This window comes from Mixophyes fleayi, chromosome 8 (genome assembly GCF_038048845.1).
Source record: "Mixophyes fleayi isolate aMixFle1 chromosome 8, aMixFle1.hap1, whole genome shotgun sequence".
Taxonomy (NCBI): Eukaryota; Metazoa; Chordata; class Amphibia; order Anura; family Limnodynastidae; genus Mixophyes; species Mixophyes fleayi.
Window position 1 is genome coordinate 89732429 of NC_134409.1, and position 19928 is coordinate 89752356.

General features: G+C 42.3%; 1 protein-coding gene across 1 annotated transcript in view; it reads left to right on the forward strand.

Moving 5' to 3' along the window:
- Positions 1-19928, forward strand: part of LOC142099428 (cytochrome P450 2D15-like) — a 48990-nt gene that overhangs the window by 6613 nt on the left and 22449 nt on the right. Inside the window, exons 3-6 of the mRNA XM_075182863.1 lie at positions 1254-1406; positions 1897-2057; positions 3133-3306; positions 9446-9584. Coding sequence (XP_075038964.1) covers positions 1254-1406; positions 1897-2057; positions 3133-3306; positions 9446-9584 — 627 coding nt within the window. The remainder of the gene's footprint in view (positions 1-1253; positions 1407-1896; positions 2058-3132; positions 3307-9445; positions 9585-19928) is intronic.

Genomic DNA, 19928 nt, shown 5'->3' on the forward strand with positions numbered 1-19928 from the left:
ATGGGGTAAATTTATCAAGCTGCGGGTTTGAAAAAGTGGCGATGTTGCCTATAGCAACCAATCAGATTCTAGCTTTCATTCTATAGAATGTACCAAATAAATAACTAGAATCTGATTGGTTGCTATAGGCAACATCTCCACTTTTTCAAACCCGCAGCTTGATAAATTTACCCTGATGTCTTTCTGCCAAGCTATAAAACATTTGGATGGCTGAAAATTGGAATCTGCTTAGATCATAATAGGAGATAAATGCAAAAGTTAAACACTACGGGCCTGATTCATCAAGATACGTATCTGTTGATTTTGTGAGTATTGTAAGCAAAATCATTCTGCGCATGCCCAGAACCGGGACATACTCCAGTGAATGCAGCACTGTTAACTGAATCAACATACTCAAAAGACACTTGCTAATGCCTACAATTACTGGGAGTGAACTGGATGGGGAAGGGGCATTCGCCCATAGTCACTGTACAGTAAAGGCATGCCAAAAACGAGCGCACGCAACCGCATCCGAATCAAGCTTTGGATATCTCAAAGCTACTTGTATTTCTGAGTACTAGTGATGATAGTCTCATATGCATCATAACAAGTGTTTGCACTCAGGAGCAAATGTAAAAATGTATTATATGTTCAGTAGGCATTAAGATCACCCTAATAAATGTATTTCATGGAAATAAATATAAAAAGATAATATTTTTTGTTTTTAACTGTTTTATCATTAATGCTTATATTATTAATAGGTAACATTAATTCAATATTTTTTTTTCTTTTGCGAATGTATATTCCACATAGGCATTGGACGTATCCTGTAGTGCCTTGGGTAGTAGAGCACAGCATACCTGCAGCGAATTCATCAGCGTACGTGTCTTCAGATCTGGGGGTAAATGTATCAAGCTGAGAGTTTTTCCAGCGGGTTGGAAAAGTGGAGATGTTGCCTATAGCAACCAATCAGATTCTAGCTGTCATTTTGTAGAATATACTAAATAAATGATAGCTAGAATCCGATTGGTTTTTCGAACCCGCTGGAAAACTCTCAGTTTGATACATTTACCCCCTGTTCTTTGCTGAATTCAGCTGTGCACAGAGCCAATTTACATGTGTTTTTAAACAAACACACGTTGCACTTGAATGCATGTCTTGCTGTATCAGGCCCTACATTTTTTTTTTAGCTACAAATCATAGACATTTTGTAGCCCTCTCTGACATCACAATACACTGACCTTAAAGGAAAATGACAAATGTATTATTCTCAGGATTGGTGTTGGTCAGATATGGAAGTTCCTGGAAAGAGCAAAGAAGATTCACCTTATCAACGCTGAGAAACTTTGGGATGGGAAAGAAATCACTGGAGGAGAGAGTGACAGAGGAAGCGCATTGTCTGTGTTCTGAATTCAGATCTCAGAAAGGTTGGTCACAGGAGTATGTATAAAGTATATAAAATACATTTCCCCAGATCTGTTACCATGAATACATATTGTAATAGTACCCCAAGGGCAAAAGCTTCTGTGCAGATGCAGAACATGGCATTGCCAGATCCCATAGCTTCATATGTGGTAGTGCCCACCAATATGGTACACCATCATGATGCCCCTGGCTCCCACACATGTTCATAAGAGAACAGAGCGGGGGTCTCTGGAGGGTGGACGGCCATTATTTGACCACCGTCACCTCCAGGCCAATAGTAGCTGCAGTGGCAGTAGTTCCACAACTGTTTCTTTCCAAAAACAAACATGACTGGATAGCTGTATGCTCCTATTATTTAAATATATTATTAATTACTGAAATGATGAACCCATATTATTTAAATATCAAAACAATTTTTAAACCGAATATGTTCTCGATTATGAAATGCATCTCTACAGGTATATGAGTAAAACAACATTGTGTTCTCCCCAGGTCATCCATTTGATTCTTGCTTCCGCATTAGAAATGCAGTTAGCAATGTGATCTGTTCCATAGCATTCGGAGATCGGTTTGAGTATGATGATTCAAAATTCCAAAGGCTTCTACGACTCTTTGATGCAGCTATGAAGGCTGAATCTGGACTCTTGGCTCAGGTGTTCTAAATGCCTTATATTAATGTGTGGCTATATTACACCCTGGTTCTTCAAGCTCATGTTAACAGAATCTAAAATCCAATCAAATTTGCACCTTATGATTGGTACCTAGTAATATACAATATATAATATGTTATAAACTAAATTAACATGGTATTATTATAGCCATTATCTATGAAACACTGACATAGTGCAGACATATTATGCAGCGCTATACAGTGAGGGGATCTTAATGCAAATAAGCTATTACAATGACAAGAACAAAAGATGGCTTTGCCCAAGTAAGGTTGCAATCTAAGGGTTGTGGGGAACACGTGTTCTATAAAGTAGTGTAATAACAATTGTGACATTGGTGGGAAAATATATGTTACTATGCAATATAAATTTATTTATGTAATGTGTGTGTATATATATATATATAAATGTAAAATGTTTGTATCAATCAAAGTTTCCCAAATTACACATTCACACCTAAACAATTTAGATAAATACAGTAAGTTGCTTGTGTTTGTTCTTAAGATAGACTGTATTTTGCAGATACAGAACAAAATAAAGATGATTTGATTTTTCTCTTTCATAAAAAACATCTACAACAATATATAATGGCATAAAAATCACACACAGCACTGCACAGCACAATATTTTTAGTTAATATGTATTTGTAGCACGGTGGCGTAGTGGTTAGCACTTCTGCCTTACAGCACTGGGGTCATGAGTTCAATTCCCGACCTTGGCCTTATCTGTGAGGAGTTTGTATGTTCTCCCCGTGTTTGCATGGGTTTCCTCCCACACTCCAAAAACATACTGGTAGGTTAATTGGCTGCCAACAAATTTACCCTAGTCTGTCTGTCTGTGTGTGTGTGTTAGGGAATTTAGACTGTAATGGGGCAGGGACTGATGTGAGTGAGTTCAGCGCTGTGGAATTAGTGGTGCTATATAAATAAATGGTGATAATGTACTTCCCTCCCCAGTGATATGAGCCACAATAACCTAGACAGGTTCATTGGAGAATGGTTATCCAAAAGTCACTATTTATAACACAGAACATGATAAAAATCTTGATTTTACTTTTTAGATTCTAAATGAAGTTCCTTGGCTAATGAACATTTCATGGCTTGTTGATCGTGTTCTCCAACCAGAGTATGATTTGATTGCATTCCTGAAGGAAATGGTTTCAGAACATAAGAAAAGTTGGAATCCTAATTACATTCGTGATTTTATCGATGCCTATCTACTGGAGATTGAAAAAGTAAGAACTATGTATTTACTTTTAAAGAAAAGAAGTATAGAGCAGTTCAACAGTGCCATCATTGGTTTCTGTAGCTTTATCTGTGCATAAGCTCTCACAAAAGAAATTCCAAAAAAAACATGACCTGCTGGTCATGCTGGGTTAACTTGAGGGATGGTTTGGAATCTGTTTCTTTGTTTGTCATTATATGCCAGTAATAGTAGCATATGTGATTATTAAGTGTTATTTAAAAACTGAAACACTAGAAAATTACTTTGCAGATGGAACTGAAATAAAAAAAATAGGTTCTGGAACAGTTACCATAAAATGTTTGTTTAGTGCTACATTGTAAACAGAACTTATAGCTAGTTATAAATGGTAGCAAAAGTTGCTAGATTACAATAATAATCAGTCACCTATTAGGTTCCAAGAATACAACATATAGTTGCACAAGACTAGACCACAATTAATGGTTTACAAAATAATAAGTTCACATATGGAGTGGCGGATTGTGAACGTGCATTTGATTTAAAGAAATAGCATGCACACATAAGTGGAGATATGGCATATTCGGAGTAGGCCCTGGTGTAAGGATATGTGCAACACATTTGTTTAAAATGTGAAAAAACAAGACAATTTTAAAAAAATAAAAATATGGCCACCTTCCCAAAGGGAAACCAGCACCAATGCACATAGGCTGGGCTGCATTCTGCTAATGTGGGGGGAAAAACAGTATAGGATCTACATTCCAAAAGCCACAAGAAACTCCAGGGTTTTACACACTATTTGCGAGAGATCTTCAGCGTGAGGTTCCCTGTCAAAGGGTAACCAGTCCCAGCCTGGTTAGTACAGGGCTGAATTTTGTAGAAAATTAGCACTGGGGCTCTTCCAAACATCACTGGCTGGCTGGGGTTGGCGTAATGATACATTGCTACAATGAACTTTATTGGGACAATGAAGTTAATTTATAGCCAACGTGGGGTTTATATGTAATTAGCCAATAAGAGCGGTTTTCGCATGATCCAGCCAATCACAGGCAAGCCACTCTCAGGCAAAATATGCATATAATCAGGCACTTGTGAAATAGTGTTGCTAAAGAAAATAGTATTTATTTTGCTTTATAAAACAAAAATAGATATTAAGAATATCTAAAAATAGTAATACAATTTATGTTCCAAATGCCATCCGCCAGAAAGAGATACTGCAATCTATAAAAGATATACATATTGCGACAGAAGCACTGGGAAAGTGGCAAATGGCAGGTGTATGTGTCCCAGGCTGTCTTATATGCTTTTAAATACCAGGGAGAATGCTGGTGTTTGGTAAAAGCTATCCAAAATGTATGTTCAGTTTAGGAAACACTGGTAAGTGTTCTTGTGGTGTAAATGGAAAGAGAAGGGTAGGCTTCATTTACAAGGCCAACTGCGGGTCTTCAGATCTTCCAGTCTTGACAGCAGACTGAAGGTTGGCAGGAGGCAATCCAGCCTCCTGCCCCTTTAACTGATCCAAGCTGATTCATTTAGCCTGCATGTGAATCAGCCTGCAGGCGTTAACACCTATTCACATTGTTGTAGTGGCAGTGTTGAGTGTACTTTCTCCCTGTCCACGACCTACCAGGGAGAGGATGCTCAGCCTCCTCTCTTCCCTGGTGCCTGAATGTCTAGGGCGGGAGATTTATCTTTAAATCTCCTGGCTGAAAATACTTCCAGGGACTATTCATGGGCTCTCTGAGCTCCAGTATGCGACTCAGCCTGCTGGGACCCCCATGTGGCACTGCATCTCCTGGATTGATGGGAATACAGGAGATTGTTTTGCAAACCCCACCGGTAGCCACTGCAAGCTGTCTGCCAGGGGCTGAAGACTTCAGGGCTGCTCCTGCAGCTCCTGCTGGATCACCATGAAAGGTAGGCACATTTTTATTAAATATATATATATATAGTTTTACAACATTTTACACATTTTTGCATAACTGGCTCCTAGTGCCGGGCGTTAACACTTTCACCGCCAAATCATCATTATTTATATTTATTAATCTAAACACTCCACTGTATATTTATACACTTGCCGGCGTCTAGCACTAGTGTTTAACTACTTCAATGTTGAAACACCAGATATTACTCATATTAAATACTTTTAATTCATTTAAATACATTTGCACACATTATTTAGTACACACGGTGCCTAGCGCACTGCTTTAACTGATCAGACTCCGGATATTAACCCTCCTGGCACCGGAGGACATTTACAGACGTCTGGACCCGGCCACAGTGACCAATTTGCTCTATATTTTGTATGTATGTGGGACACAAGATCCTTCACACGAGAGTGTGTTCCTGTGTGTTTAATTAGTGCCGGACAGGCAAGATGTTTATTTTGGTAGGTTTCTTTGTTTTTTCTGCTTACTAAAACTAGCTGAGGCCAGTTGTACCAAAACTTTGAACTTGTGTGACTTCTCTGTTGCTGTACACTACCATCTAGGAGATAGGCCCTGTTCATCTAACCTATTTACAATAGGAATAGTGAAAGAATAAGGCAGTGCAGATTGGAACAATTAATTGTATAAAACTGATACACAGAAACCCGTTTTCATATATTAAAAATTAATATTTATAAATTAAACACAAAAATCATCAATTCCTGTTAGTCCGCCAAAGACAAAATTGTTAAAAGGCAGATCCATTAGATTTCACTTCATGCACAGTTCTTATTACCACATATTAATTTAATGCAATAGAGGAGAAAGCCAAAGGACTGGTTTGTGGTATTTTAGAATCTTATGGAACCACAAAGGTCCCTCTGGATTGTTAACTTTTAAAGCACAAAGTATATCCGATATCCGATGTTTAAACAATCTAACCACTTTGATTCAAAAGTTTCACTTTCAGGCCCCTTCTCATTCATATCTTCGTGGCTACATTAGGAGCAATTCTTGCAACATCCTATTAATGTTTGGGGGTCAATATATGTTTCTTTGTCACCCTTGGATTACTTCAGGGCGGAAGAAAAGAAGATCTCTAAACATTTCGGAGTACAACAAAGATGGTATGGAGGGAATTTATGTTTACTCCTAATAAAGTATTTTAACAGTGTTGTGAGTCTTATTACTATTAGTTTACTGTGTGAAATTACAGGTTCCAGCAGGCCTTGGCTGTTCAAGGTAGCACTCCTGCTACAAGCAGGGTCACCAAGAATTTTGGGCCACTGAATTGGCTGCACCTGTCTGTGGGCGTGTCTAGGCCGGAACCTACATTGCAATGTACAAAATAATGCAATCATTTCACCCCCAGCCGTATATAGCAACTCAGCATAGTATGTTTCATATTTCACATCCAATTTTACATGAAGTATCAATGTTTTAAATGCCAAGTATTTTTAAATACCATTATATTTAAACATACTATGTTTGAACTTACATGTAATTCGATTTTCATTTTAGCTTCCACAAAACTGGAAAAGTATATGCATATTCTATTTCTTGTGCATATATAAGCTCCTCAAACAAACTTGTGAAAATAAGAGCAAAATAAATGCACACACATAACAGGAAGTAAGATAGCCAGAATGAAAATACATCTGTAAATCTATGTACTAACATTCCTGTGTCTTTGCAAGTAGATACATTTTCAGGACTGTACCTGTAAATGTGTGCAGCAGTGGCACATTACAGACATGCTCCAGCCTGGAGGAGACAGTCTTGCGAGATACTGATCATGTAATCTTGCAAGACCAAAAGTTTGGTGGAGGAAGGAACAAAATGCAGCCTGATAGTTAGTGGTAGCACCCCCTTCTCCCCCTCATCGGGGAAGGAAAAGAATTATATCAAAATACAAAAAAATAAAGATTAAATAACAAAAACCACTTGACCTATTATTTGTATTTCAGCAAAGACAATTAGCAATGTAGCAATGGACCTCTCCTCTTTGTGTGTTACCTATATAACACCGTACAATTTAACTGCAGATTTAGAAGACCAAGCCTGCCAGCCCTATTATTTGCATTTCAGCAATGACAATTAGCAATGGAGCTCTCCTCTTTGTGTTTTACCAATATAACACAGTACAATGTGACTACAGATTTAGAAGACCGAGCCTGCCAGACCTATTCTTTGCATTTCAGTAATGACTATTAGCAATGGAGCAAACGAGCTCTCCTCTTTGTATGTCACCTATATAACACAGTACAATGTGACTGCAGATTTAGAAGACCAAGCCTGCTAGACCTAATATTTCTATTTCAGCAATGACAATTAGCAATGGAGCTCTCCTGAATGTCACTGGAGACTTTGAAGAACACTGCTACCCCTCCTCTTTCTTTTCTACCTATGACGCTGCCCAACTGCACTAGAGACTGCCAAGAACTGTGTTACCTCTTCTGTGTCCCTTTGGGAAATAGCGCTGGATCCCCATGGAGGGTGGTACTTATAGAATCCAAACCTCGCGAGGTCCGAAATCTGATGACGCAATAATGACGTTTTGCCTAGTTTTTGCTCGGTACTCGGATCTGCTAAATTCGGTTGCGTTCGGTTCTCGGGGAACCAAGCCTAAGCATTTCTACTTAGTACCCACACCACCTCCTTCTCCGCACTGTGGCTACAAGCACCAGAATACCCAAGCAGTTCTGGGTACTTCTAGTTCCACATAGTAAACTAATGTTTTACAACCTTAATCTATTGCCCCAGGGGGTTGGGAAGAGACTGAGTGCATTCTTTTAGTGGCTTGATTTTCTGTACTGAACAGGTTGGGGCTGGTTACTACTATGACAGATGACATCACATTTTGGGTCTCTGTGTTATAACGTGAATAGCTATGGGTTGAATAGCTCTGAGGCTCTTCCAAATGTCGAAGTCGTATAATTGTATAGAAAGTATATTGGTTAATATTGTTTTACCGTGCGATTGCGATCAGTATGCACGTAACACGTGGCACGGCACGATAAAATACGCACGCTTTACACTCGCACGCTCACATTCATTTATTTATATATTTCATATTTATAATGGTTCCATTCCACAGTGATTTATGAGAAGATGGTATTTAGGTTATAGTCATATATATTTTAAGGTTATATGTACACTTTAGTGATATTTAAGGTTCAGTTTGCAGGAACTATGTCATGTTTAGTATCATTTTAATCCCCTATTCATCAGCAGTTGTCCGGTTCATTTGCCAAAGAGATCGCAAATTGCATACTCTAGTTAGCGATGTTAGGGAATCAGGGGCACACGCAGGATTGCATGCGCAGCAGCTCCATTTCGGCAGCGCTGTCCTGATACAGCTGCCCAGGCGCTGTCAAAGAAGCGTCCGCGGCGGTGCTTCTTTGACAGCGCCGCGGCTGCAGTATAGGACAGTGCCACTATGGTGGGCACTTAGTTAGCGGAGGGGGTGCCTGGAAACCCAGAAACCCCCCCTGCGTGCGCCACTGGGAATAAATGTTTAAAGTGATACAGACTGTAAAATGCAAATAGACTAGTTGAAACTGGATTCTTGACAGGAAAGTTGGAGCACATCCCCTGGAGGGATGACCCCCACCTTTGGATATTTTGGTTTGAACTGGCCTATGACCTGCAGTACACTGGACCTTCCTGAAGCCTGGACCAATAGAAGCAAGCCATATCATCTGCATTGTTTTATCTGTAACACTGAGTGTATATAATACAGCTTTGCTGGTACTAGCCCAGTCATTCTCTGACCACAGTATTCTGGAGTGAAGGACTGTAGCTGGTACCAGCAGAGCGCAGCGGTATGTATGTATCTTTGGTATCGGCTGTACTGTATTATAATTATGTATTGAATTGCTAAAACTTTTACATCTGCTAAATAAATTGTTTGTGCTTTGGAAACACAAGAAAGTGCTTAGACAATGCTTATTGGAAAACGATAAAATTACTTTAATACAAACATCACTGACCGGCAGCAGTTGGTTCAATGATATATTACTACAATGAACTTTACTGGTACAATGAAGTTCATTCATACCCAATATGGGGGTTAAACACCAGTCATCTTCATTAGTGGATAAATTGCATCAAAATACATTTAAAGTGCAAAAAGAAACACTTTAGATTCATTGAGAAGTTACAATTAACACTTTCAATTTACAAATATATATAACTGAAGTGTAATCATACAAAAAAATTATTAAAACAACTCCTTTCTTCTAGGTAAACGACAAAGGCAGTAGTTTCAATGAGGCAAATCTACTCATGACAACATATGACTTATTTTCAGCTGGGACAGAAACCACAAGTACCACCTTGAGATGGGCACTGTTATACATGCTCCTCTACCCAGATGTTCAGTGTGAGTAGCATTACTTTAACATGTACCAGAGACTTCTCTTGCAGCTACCCAAAATTCTGCTCCCACTCTTATTAGTCTCCTTCGGCCATCACTGCTGGAATTTTCAAACCACATTTACCTTCCCACAATAAAGAGATGAGTCTTGCCTGCTCCTGAGACACTCTCTGGCTTTACTTGGTAAGAAGGAATGTTAGGCACCTCCTCCACTGCAACATATTGCTCAGCCCTCCATTGATTTGCTAACCTGTGAAATCCCCAAATGTTGCATAAGGACCTTGTCTCAACATTGTGTTTCCAACCAGACAATCATAATAGGACTTGTTTCTTTGCTCTAGCCTTCTAGAGGCTGCTTTGGCCAACCGATATGCTTCTTGCAACACTTTTTGCAGCTGTTTAACGTACATCAAGTACGGCATGGCATGTGTATCTTCTGAGGAGACCCGGAAGCAAATGTCCTCAGGAAGTAGTGCTTGTCTCTCAAACATCAATAGATAGGGGTAGTACTCAGTCAGGTCATTCCTAGTACAATTGTAAGTGTTGACCAGCTGATTAATGCCTCGATTCCATTGCCCTTTCTTTGTGGGGACTAAATTTTCCATCATGTTAAGAATGGTATAGTTAAATCTATCCGGCATAGGGTCCCCTTGTGGAAGGAAAGGAATAGTTTGCATTTCTTGTTCCCACAATGTTCAAATAGTTCCCATATTAGATGAATGTCAAATGATCTGCGATGTGTGTAGGCAATCCAAAACTTACAAAGAATTTTACCCAGAGGTTTCTTGCTACAGTGAATGTTCTCTGGTCTCTGTTGATGTAGGCTTCAGTTTAGCAGGTATAGTAGTCAGTCACTGAAGAAAAAGGTTGAATTTATCTACAATGAGTCCTTATTGATTAAACATCAGTTTGAGTAAAGGGCAAGTCGACCTTGATTATATCAGGGGTGTAGAACCATTTGCAAACAGAGGAACTTTGGAATGAAACACCCAACCTCTCTATTCCACTGCTAGATGAACACATCAAAAGTGTAAGTACACTACATGAAGAGGATGTTGCAAATTTTTTGTCTAATCGGAAATTTTCTGCGTTCTAAAAGGACATTTCTTATAGTGAAATTAACTATTAAGAACTAGAATTTGTTTTATTATATTCTGTTTGATCAAAGAGTATGCACCATTACTTATTCTATTTTTTACTAGAATTTTAAGACAATGGCCACATTCTCCCATTCAGTTTTTTTTAGAATACCACTCAGAGTCCTTCAAACAAGGCATCCACGTGCAGAACATAAGTTCAGCAGGTCAATACTGCAGCCTTGGTCAGACAAGTCTTCAACTGTCACCACCTCTGGGTCTCTCTCCGCCCCATCCACCCTTCCAGTCGGGGTCCCTCAGGGCTCTGTTCTGGGACCCTTACTCTTCTCTCTATACACCTCCTCCCTGGGTGAACTTATCAGCTCCTTCGGCTTCAGCTACCACCTTTACGCTGACGACACTCAACTATACCTCTCCTCTCCTGATCTCTCTCCCTCCCTCCTCTCTAGGGTGTCCGCCTGCCTCTCTGACATCTCCTCCTGGATGTCCTCTCGATTCCTCAAACTTAACCTTGCCAAAACTGAGCTCATAGTTTTTCCTCCCTCTCATACCCCATCCCCTTCTGACCTCTCCATCACTGTCGACAACACCTCTATCTCCACTGTCCCCCAACTTCGCTGCCTTGGTGTCATCCTCGACTCCTCTCTCTCCTTTAGCCCCCACATCCTCTCCCTTGCTAAATCCTGCAGCTTCCAGCTGCGCAACATTGCTCGCATCCGGCCCTTCCTCTCCCAAGATGCCACCAAATGCCTTATCCACTCTCTGATCATCTCCCGCCTGGACTACTGCAACCTCCTCCTCACTGGCCTCCCCCACTCTCATCTTGATCCCCTTCGATCCGTCCTTAACGCTGCAGCTAGGCTTATTTTCCTCTCTCGCCGCTCCTCTTTTGTCTCCCCCCCTCTACCTAGCCCTTCACTGGTTCCCATTCCCCTTCAGAATCCTCTTTAAGCTCCTCACACTCACCTACAAGGCCCTCGCCAACTCCACTGCGCCCTACATCTCCACCCTCCTCTCTATTCATGCTCCATCCCGCCCTCTGTTCTGCCTCTGACCGTCACCTCTCTTCCCCCCTTATAACCTCCTCCCACGCGCGTATCCAAGATTTCGCCCGCGCTGCCCCCCTCCACTGGAACAAGCTCCCTCCCTCCATCAGAACTTCCCCTAATCTGTCCAGTTTCAAACAGGCCCTAAAAACCCACCTTTTTCTTAAAGCCTTTCTGTCTCCCACTTAACTTCCTACCTTATCTTCTGCCTCTGTCCCCCTACTCTCCCTCTCTCCCCTGCGTCTCTCTGTCTGTCCACCCCTCCCCTTAGATCAGGGGTGGGCAAACCTGTCCTCAAGGGCCATATCCAGTTCATGTTTTTTAGGATTTCTTTAATCATGTACAGCTGAGTTAATCTATTTGGCTGGGTCAGTAATTATCCCACCTGTTTCTACAGACAGAAATCCTAAAAACATGAACTGGATATGGCCCTTGAGGACAGGTTTGCCCACCCCTGCCTTAGATTGTACGCTCCTCTGAGCAGGGCCATCTCTCCTCCTGTTTCCACCACTTCTAACTCTGCTCTCCAGCTACTTAGCCCTCCTCCTCGAGGGTCCTCCACCCCACATCCTCTCGCTCCCTCCTCCCCCTGGGGGTCTCCCTGTCTTCCGCGCCCTCCTTCTTGGGCCCCGTCGTTTGCGGATCCTCCCTCCCCCTTCCCCGCCCTCTCTAGCTGTGCATTGAGCTGAGTTGCTGTGTTTACTGTACTGTGCTGTGCTGTCTCCCATTGTATTGTAATTTTGTTTGTCTCTGTACGGCGCTGCGGACGCCTTGTGGCGCCTTATAAATAAATATTAATAATAATAACTACTGTAAGGCCTCCTCATAGGCCGGGATCCAGCGATTTCCAAATAGCTCATTCATCTTGTAGAAGGGTTTTTTCTCTGCCTCCTTCTGAGGGGGTCACCCATTGGGGAAGTGGATAAACTCTGCTTTTGTGAGTTCGAGGCTTGGCAATTCTAGACAACTGTGACACGAACCTCCTTTAGTACCCACAGAATCCCAGGAAGGACCGGAGCTCCCCCAACTTCATGAGTCACAGACAATTCGCCTTCACCTTGGCTGGATCAATGGCAATCCTCTCTCAGCTAACGATATGCCCCATATACTGTACAGTGGTCTGGCAGAACCTGCACCTGAATTTCAAGCCATGTCCAACCAGCTAGTCTACCACATTGAACAGCTGAGCATTGTGTTCTTTAATGATGCTGCCAAGCATGATCAAGTCATTTAGGTAGTCTAGCTCGTCTCTGAAGTCTAGTTCTCCTATGTCTTTGTCCATGTACTGCTGGAAAGTAACTGGCATTCCCAACACTCCCTTAAGCGTCCTTTTAAACTGTAAAAGCATCAAGGGGCAGATGAAGCTGTCTTCTCCCCATCCACCCTTCCACCATAAATTTCCCTCCAACCATGTACCTTCAATCATTCCAGCCTCATTCTTATTTCTCTCATTTCCCACCTCCCCTTTTCTGAGCACTATGGAAAGCTAGTTGATGCAAACTTACATCCATCCACAATCTATTCTCTCACTCCTTCAGTCTCCTTGCCATTACTTGAAAATGACTCCCTTTCTCTGTGTCAGAGAAAGGGAAAGCTTCCCCTGCAGCTCTCTCCCATAGTAGTCTCTCCTTCACCCACACTCCTCTACCTTGTGACCGGTAAGTGGTGTGGCTTCCTACTGTTCCCTGTTACACCCTCCAATGTCATCCTCTGAACCCTCCTTCTCCTTCTTTGAAGTCCACAGCATATGTCTCTTCTCTACACTGTAACTCTCTACCCAAATCTTATTCTAGAAGATTTCAACATCTTCATTGACAACTCTACTGGCACTGCTGCCCCTAAAGTTCTCATGCTTATTTCCTGCAGTCTATTCCGATGGATATCATCTCCAGTGCATGATGAACACTCCCTGAACCTTGTGTTCTCTAATCTCTGTACCATCCCCAGCTTCTCAAACTCTGTCTTTGCTAGAGATGGTCACTGACAACCGTGTTTTGGTTTTGGTTTTGGCAAAACCGCCCTTGCGTGTTTTGGTTTTGTTTTGCAATTTTGTTTAAAAATCTATTTTTTGGCCTAAATTAACCTAATTTAGTGCTCTACCTGTTTTTATTATTATTATTAATTTTTATTTATAGGGCGCCACAAGGTGTCCCTGGCGCCGTACAGGGACAAAAATGAATTACAATACAAGGTGAGAAAGCACAGTACAGCAAACATAAAGCACAGTAACTCAGTAAGCTCAATGCACAGCTAGTGAGGGTGGGGGGAGTATCCGCAAATGACGGGGCCCAAAAGGAGGGCGTGGAAGACAGGGAGACCCCCAGAGGGGGGAGGAGGACCCTCGAGGAGGAGGGCAAAGTAGCTGGAGAGCAGAGTTAGAAGTGGTGGAAACAGGAGGAGAGATGGCCCTGCTCAGAGGAGCGTACAATCTAAGGGGAGGGGTGAACAGACGGAGAAATGCAGGGGAGAGAGGGAGAGTAGAGGGACGGAGGCAGGGAAGGGGAAAGAAGGGGAGAGGCAGAGGATAAGGTAGGTAGTTAAGTGGGAGACTGGAAGGCTTTAAGAAAAAGGTGGGTTTTTAAAGCCAGTTTGAAACTGGACAGGTTAGGGGAAGTCCTGATAGAGGGAGGGAGCTTGTTCCAGTGGAGGGGGGCAGCACGGGCAAAGTCTTGGATACACGCGTGGGAGGAGGTGATGAGGGGGGAAGATAGGCGACGGTCATTGGCAGATCGGAGAGGACGGGATGGAGCGTGAATAGATAGGAGTGTGGAGATGTAGGGTGCAGTGGCGTTGGCGAGGGCCTTGTATGTAAGAGTGAGGAGCTTGAACAGAGTTATGTAGGGGAAGGGAAGCCAGTGGAGGGATGGGTAGAGGGGGGAGACAGAAGAGGAGCGGCGAGAAAGGAAGATAAGCCTAGCGGCTGCGTTAAGTACAGATCGAAGGGGAGCAAGATGAGAGGGGGGGAGGCCAGTAAGGAGGAGGTTGCAGTAGTCCAAGCGGGAGATGATCAGAGAGTGAATAAGGCATTTGGTGGCATCTTGGGAGAGGAAGGGCCGGATGCGAGCGATGTTACGCAGCTGGAAGCGGCAAGATTTAGCAAGAGAGAGGATATGGGGTCTAAAGGATAGAGAGGAGTCGAGGGTGACACGAAGGCAGCGAAGTTGGGGGACAGAGGAGATAGAGGAGTTGTCGACAGTGATGGAGAGGTCGACAGGGGATGAGGTATGGGGGGGGTGGAAAAACTATCAGCTCGGTTTTGGCGAGGTTGAGTTTGAGGAATCGAGAGGACATCGAGGAGGAGATGGCAGAGAGGCAGGCGGACACCCTAGAGAGGGAGGGAGAGAGATCAGGAGAGGAGAGGTATAGTAAAGTGTCGTCAGCGTAAAGGTGGTAGTTGAAGCCGAAGGAGCTGATGAGTTCACCGAGGGAGGAGGTGTATAGAGAGAAGAGTAAGGGGCCCAAAACAGAGCCCTGGGGGACCCCGACTGGAAGGGTGGACAGGGGGGAGAGAGACTCAGTGGTGGTGACAGAGTAGGATCGGTCAGCGAGGTAAGAGGTGAACCAGGACAGGACAGGGCCAGAAAGGCCGAGAGACTGGAGGGTGTGGAGGAGGAGGGGGTGGTCAACGGTGTCGAAGGCTGCAGAGAGGTCAAGGAGGATGAGAAGGGAGAAGTGGCCCCTGGCTTTAGCAGAGAGTAGGTCATTGGTGACTTTAGCCAGGGCAGTTTCAGTGGAGTGAAGGGCGGAAACCAGACTGGAGAGGATCAAGGAGGGAGTGTTCAGAAAGGTACTGTTCAGAAAGGCTAATCCTGCTTGGACTCTCCTGAGGATATGTCATTTCTGATGACTACCCCAATATTGTTCAAGCATTACAGCGGGGTTGAATTCCATCACATTTCCTGTTTTGCACACACAATCAACTTGGTGTTACAGAACTTTTCAAAAATGACATGCTGGGGATGCTGTTTCTGTCCGGCAAAATTTAGGGGCAATTTCAGTTTTCTGCAACAGCATGTAGGAGAATGCAGCAGCTGCAAGAAGACTAGCATTTGAGGGGAATGTACTTTAGTCCAGCGAAGTAGTCATCTGTGAAGAGAGTGCAGACTCGGTTAGCTTGAGTTAAGTGATTGCTTTAATAATACATTTTCACAAGGAGCTAGAGAAATTTAACGGGTGTCATAAAACAAAGTAAATGTGCTAACTATATTTTAATTGTGGACGAAAAACTTAATTTGCTTCGCAAGGATCCAAGACCTATTGACATCTTGTTGAGACGTCTTCTCCTTCAGTTTCTCAGGCAACTGCTTGTTGTACAAAAAATTGCTTTCCGCACAACATTTAGATATTTGCTCTGCTGTAAAAGAATTGGCCAAAAATTGTGACAGCTCTGCCCTAAAATGAACTACTCATTCCATTTTGAAGGACATTATTGGCAATTACATCATAGTACACAGACTTCTATGATGGTGGGATGAATTAGTATTGTTTGAGGAAGATTAGCACTGAACCCTGCCACCTCTCCTGTTTCTGAGTGAGCTATGGTACAATAAAATGTAACTGCAGATTTACACAAAGAGTGTCAGCCCTATTATTTCTATTTCAGCAACTACAATTCGCATTGGAGCAATGGAGCTCTTCTCTTTGGGTGTTACCTATAGAACGCAGTAGAATTTGCCTGCAAATTCTACAGACAAGCCTGCTTGTCTTCCTCTTCATCAATGACTTTTAGCAATTGAGCACTCGACTTTGGGTGTATATTACACCCAAACTGTATTAGTGCAAATTAGGAAAAATACAGTTTAATCCCTGCTAGGCCCTCCACCATCCTTTGCATGTTAATAGTAGAATTGTTAGTTATGGGCAAGGTCACACATTTTTTTGTCAAATCCTTCAAACCAGCCCAGATGTCAAACTGTTGTGGTCTGCCACCTGCGTCATCTCTGCTTGTGTTTGGAAAGTGCAAATTGGTGCCAGAACCTCACGTGCCAGAACTGCTGCCACTGGTGCCACCCTGCTGCCACTGGCGCAGGACTTACACAATCAACCGCACCCTCATCAGCGCCCTCGTCAGCTACCCAAATCTCCCCCTCATCCTCTTCTAATTCCAAAGTGTCATCCTCACTTGGTGTATCAACGGCTACACTCGGGCTGTTCAGGCACACATCAGCAGAACTGCTGAAAGGCCCCTTCTTTATGGGTACACTAACAGAATGCTCACGATTAGACATACCACTGTTGGATTGACTCTCCACAGGGATTGGTGTCATTTCTGATTCAGAGCAAACATTATCCTCTAATGCCTGTTATCTTGCAGCTTGGCTTTGACGCGTAACAGTAGTTGTCCACCACTTGTAGGCTCTGTAACATTTTTGGATCTGTTACTAATAGAGAAAGGTGATTCTCTCTTTACCACTGCGTGTGCAGAATGGCATGTTGGAAATTTTTAACTTTTCCTCAGTTACACTTCTTTTTCGCTTCAACACGGTCAAAATTTTTTGGTGTGTGTTTTTTTGCCTGATTTCAAAAGACTGTGTAGTTTGACATCCCCTTTCCCAGATGACGTACTGGGAACTCTACCATCAGGACTGGTGACAGAACCTGGTTTCTGATTCTGCTCATATGTGGACCGCTTTGAATCCATTATGAGGCCAAAGCACTTCTAGTGCTACAAATTGTTTAGATACTGCTGACAAATATGACTTTTGACAGCCAGAAAAATGAATGCAAAAGAATGGGGAACACCCCAAAAGCACTTGGGAGTGCTAAATATATTTTTTTGACACTGCTGCCAAATAGGACTTTTGACAGCCTGAAAAATTAATGCATAAGAATGGGGGACACTCCAAAAGTACTTGGAGTGCCAGAAAAGTGCACAAAAAAACCCCTCCTCTATTCTTCTCTTACTGCTGTAACAACTGGTATTAAGATTAGAATGGTATTGAATAGAAACAATAATGTGTCCAATTACTGCTCTGTCCCTGCGCTGATATAGCCAGTGTGACCTAACCCTGCTTTCTCCCTCTATCAAATGGCGATGGATTGCTATTTAGGCTGGTATTTATGCTTTTCAAATCTCGCAAGAACCGAGCTAAGAAATACGAATACGTCATGATGACGTTTTGCCTCGATTTCGAATCCGAATGGGCGGGAGAGTACCAAGCATGCTCGGTACTCGGATAGGCTAAATTCGGATGGATTCAGATCTCGGGGAACGGAGCCCGCCCATCTCTAGTGTAGAGTGACATCTAAATGGTCTTGACTCTATCCTCATTTCAGCCCTGCTTCAACTTTACTTAAACCACTCCTCTCAACCTATTTCTACTCTGTCAAGTCATAATGCTGCAGTCTCATTCTACAACTGTACATTCACTGCAGCTGTATACAAAGCAGCTCCAGCCACCACACACTGTCTCATACAATCCAAATCGTAACCCAAGCACACCAAGCAGGCGTATCACCTACAAAAGTGCTATGGAACAGCTGAACACCAATGTAGAAAATATCAATCCTCATGGTTGACAATAACATAACTCCCCTGTTTCCCAATTCTGCTGCCTTGATGTCATCATTGACTCCTCCCTGAGTACCCTGTGCTCTCTTGTTGCCCCTTTTCACTTAGGACATTATGAAAACCATCAAAAAATCCATTTTCTCATTATCTCCTGCCTTTACTACTGCAAAATCTTACTATCTGGCCTTTCCCTGGCCTGTCTTTTTCCTCACCCTAAATGCAGAAGTGAAGCTGATCACCCTCACTTACAAAACCCTCACCAAGTTCTCCCCTTCTTATATCTCTGACCTTGTCATAAGATTCCTTTGCTCTTTGCAATCTGCCTCTGACCTATGCCTCCTCCTAATCTATAAGATTTTATACATACTATTCCCTGCTTATTGAACGCTACCCACCTGACCAGGCTCTAACCCCACCAGATGCTTTGCCCTTTGCATGTTCTACCAACTCCAGTCCCATGCCCACTCTTGTAAAACCAGCTTATTGCCTCAGCATTGCCGTCTCCCTCTAGACTGTAAGCTTTCATGATTTGGGCTCTCTGTAACCTTTGTTTCTTGCCTACACCTCCTTCATCAACCTCATCTGCACATGCTCTCTTTTGTTATGCAATAGTATTTTGTATGATTTGCAGTACTTACTGTCTGGTGCTGCAGAGTTTTTTGGCATCTTGCAAATAAATGTTGATGATGATGATAGCAGACAACCTTAGCAATGCTAAGTGACACTTTGGTTTAAATGTAAAAATTACACTGCATATGCATGAAACATACACACTCATTGCAGCACATTTTGTTCTTTGTTGCTTCCCGAGTTATTTGTAACATCAGGAAGTACAGTAGAATTATTTAACTTCTTTCATTAATTGATTAATATTAATTAAGTCATTATAAACAAAACTACAATAAAATAATTTTGCAACATTAATGTCAATTATTCTTGGTGATGTGGAAGACCTGATTGTAACCTGCTCATGACCCGGAGTTTGGGATCATCCCAAATAGGATTGAAAATGTGGCTCACCACAACCATCTGAAGCTCAGTAGAGGGTCCACAAGGGCCAGGAAAACTGAGACTCTTGCAGGGGTATCCATTTGTGGGCATGCATAGTACAAATGTGCTATTTTTATTCTAAGCAAACGGTCATACGTATATTTAGGTCTGCAAGTGGAGTGTGCCTGAGAAAACCAGATCATGCGACAAAGAAAGCAAATGTTTTAAAACTGATGAAGGTAAAAATCTGGATAAGGATTTTGTGGACTGGGTTGTGGTAATGCTCTTGAGACAGATCAGCGATACACCCTGTCTCCGGTGACTGGGTGCTTGAAGTGTGGTGCCGACCATCTCCATCTATGTGCCTACTGAGCATGCGCGGAGGATGTACCTGGCTGTGTATAGATATAGCAGTACTGCACGGATGTGCAGCACTTAGTTCCTTGAGACAAATATCCTGATTCCACAAGGCTGTTCACTGGAATATACACATATATATATATATACATACATATACACATATAAACACACTATATATATATATATATATATATATATATATATATATATATATATATACACACACACACACACTTATATATGTACATATATACATATATAAATACACATATTTATTTGTATTTATATATGTACATATATACATATATAAATACACATATTTATTTGTATGACCATGTTTATTTAT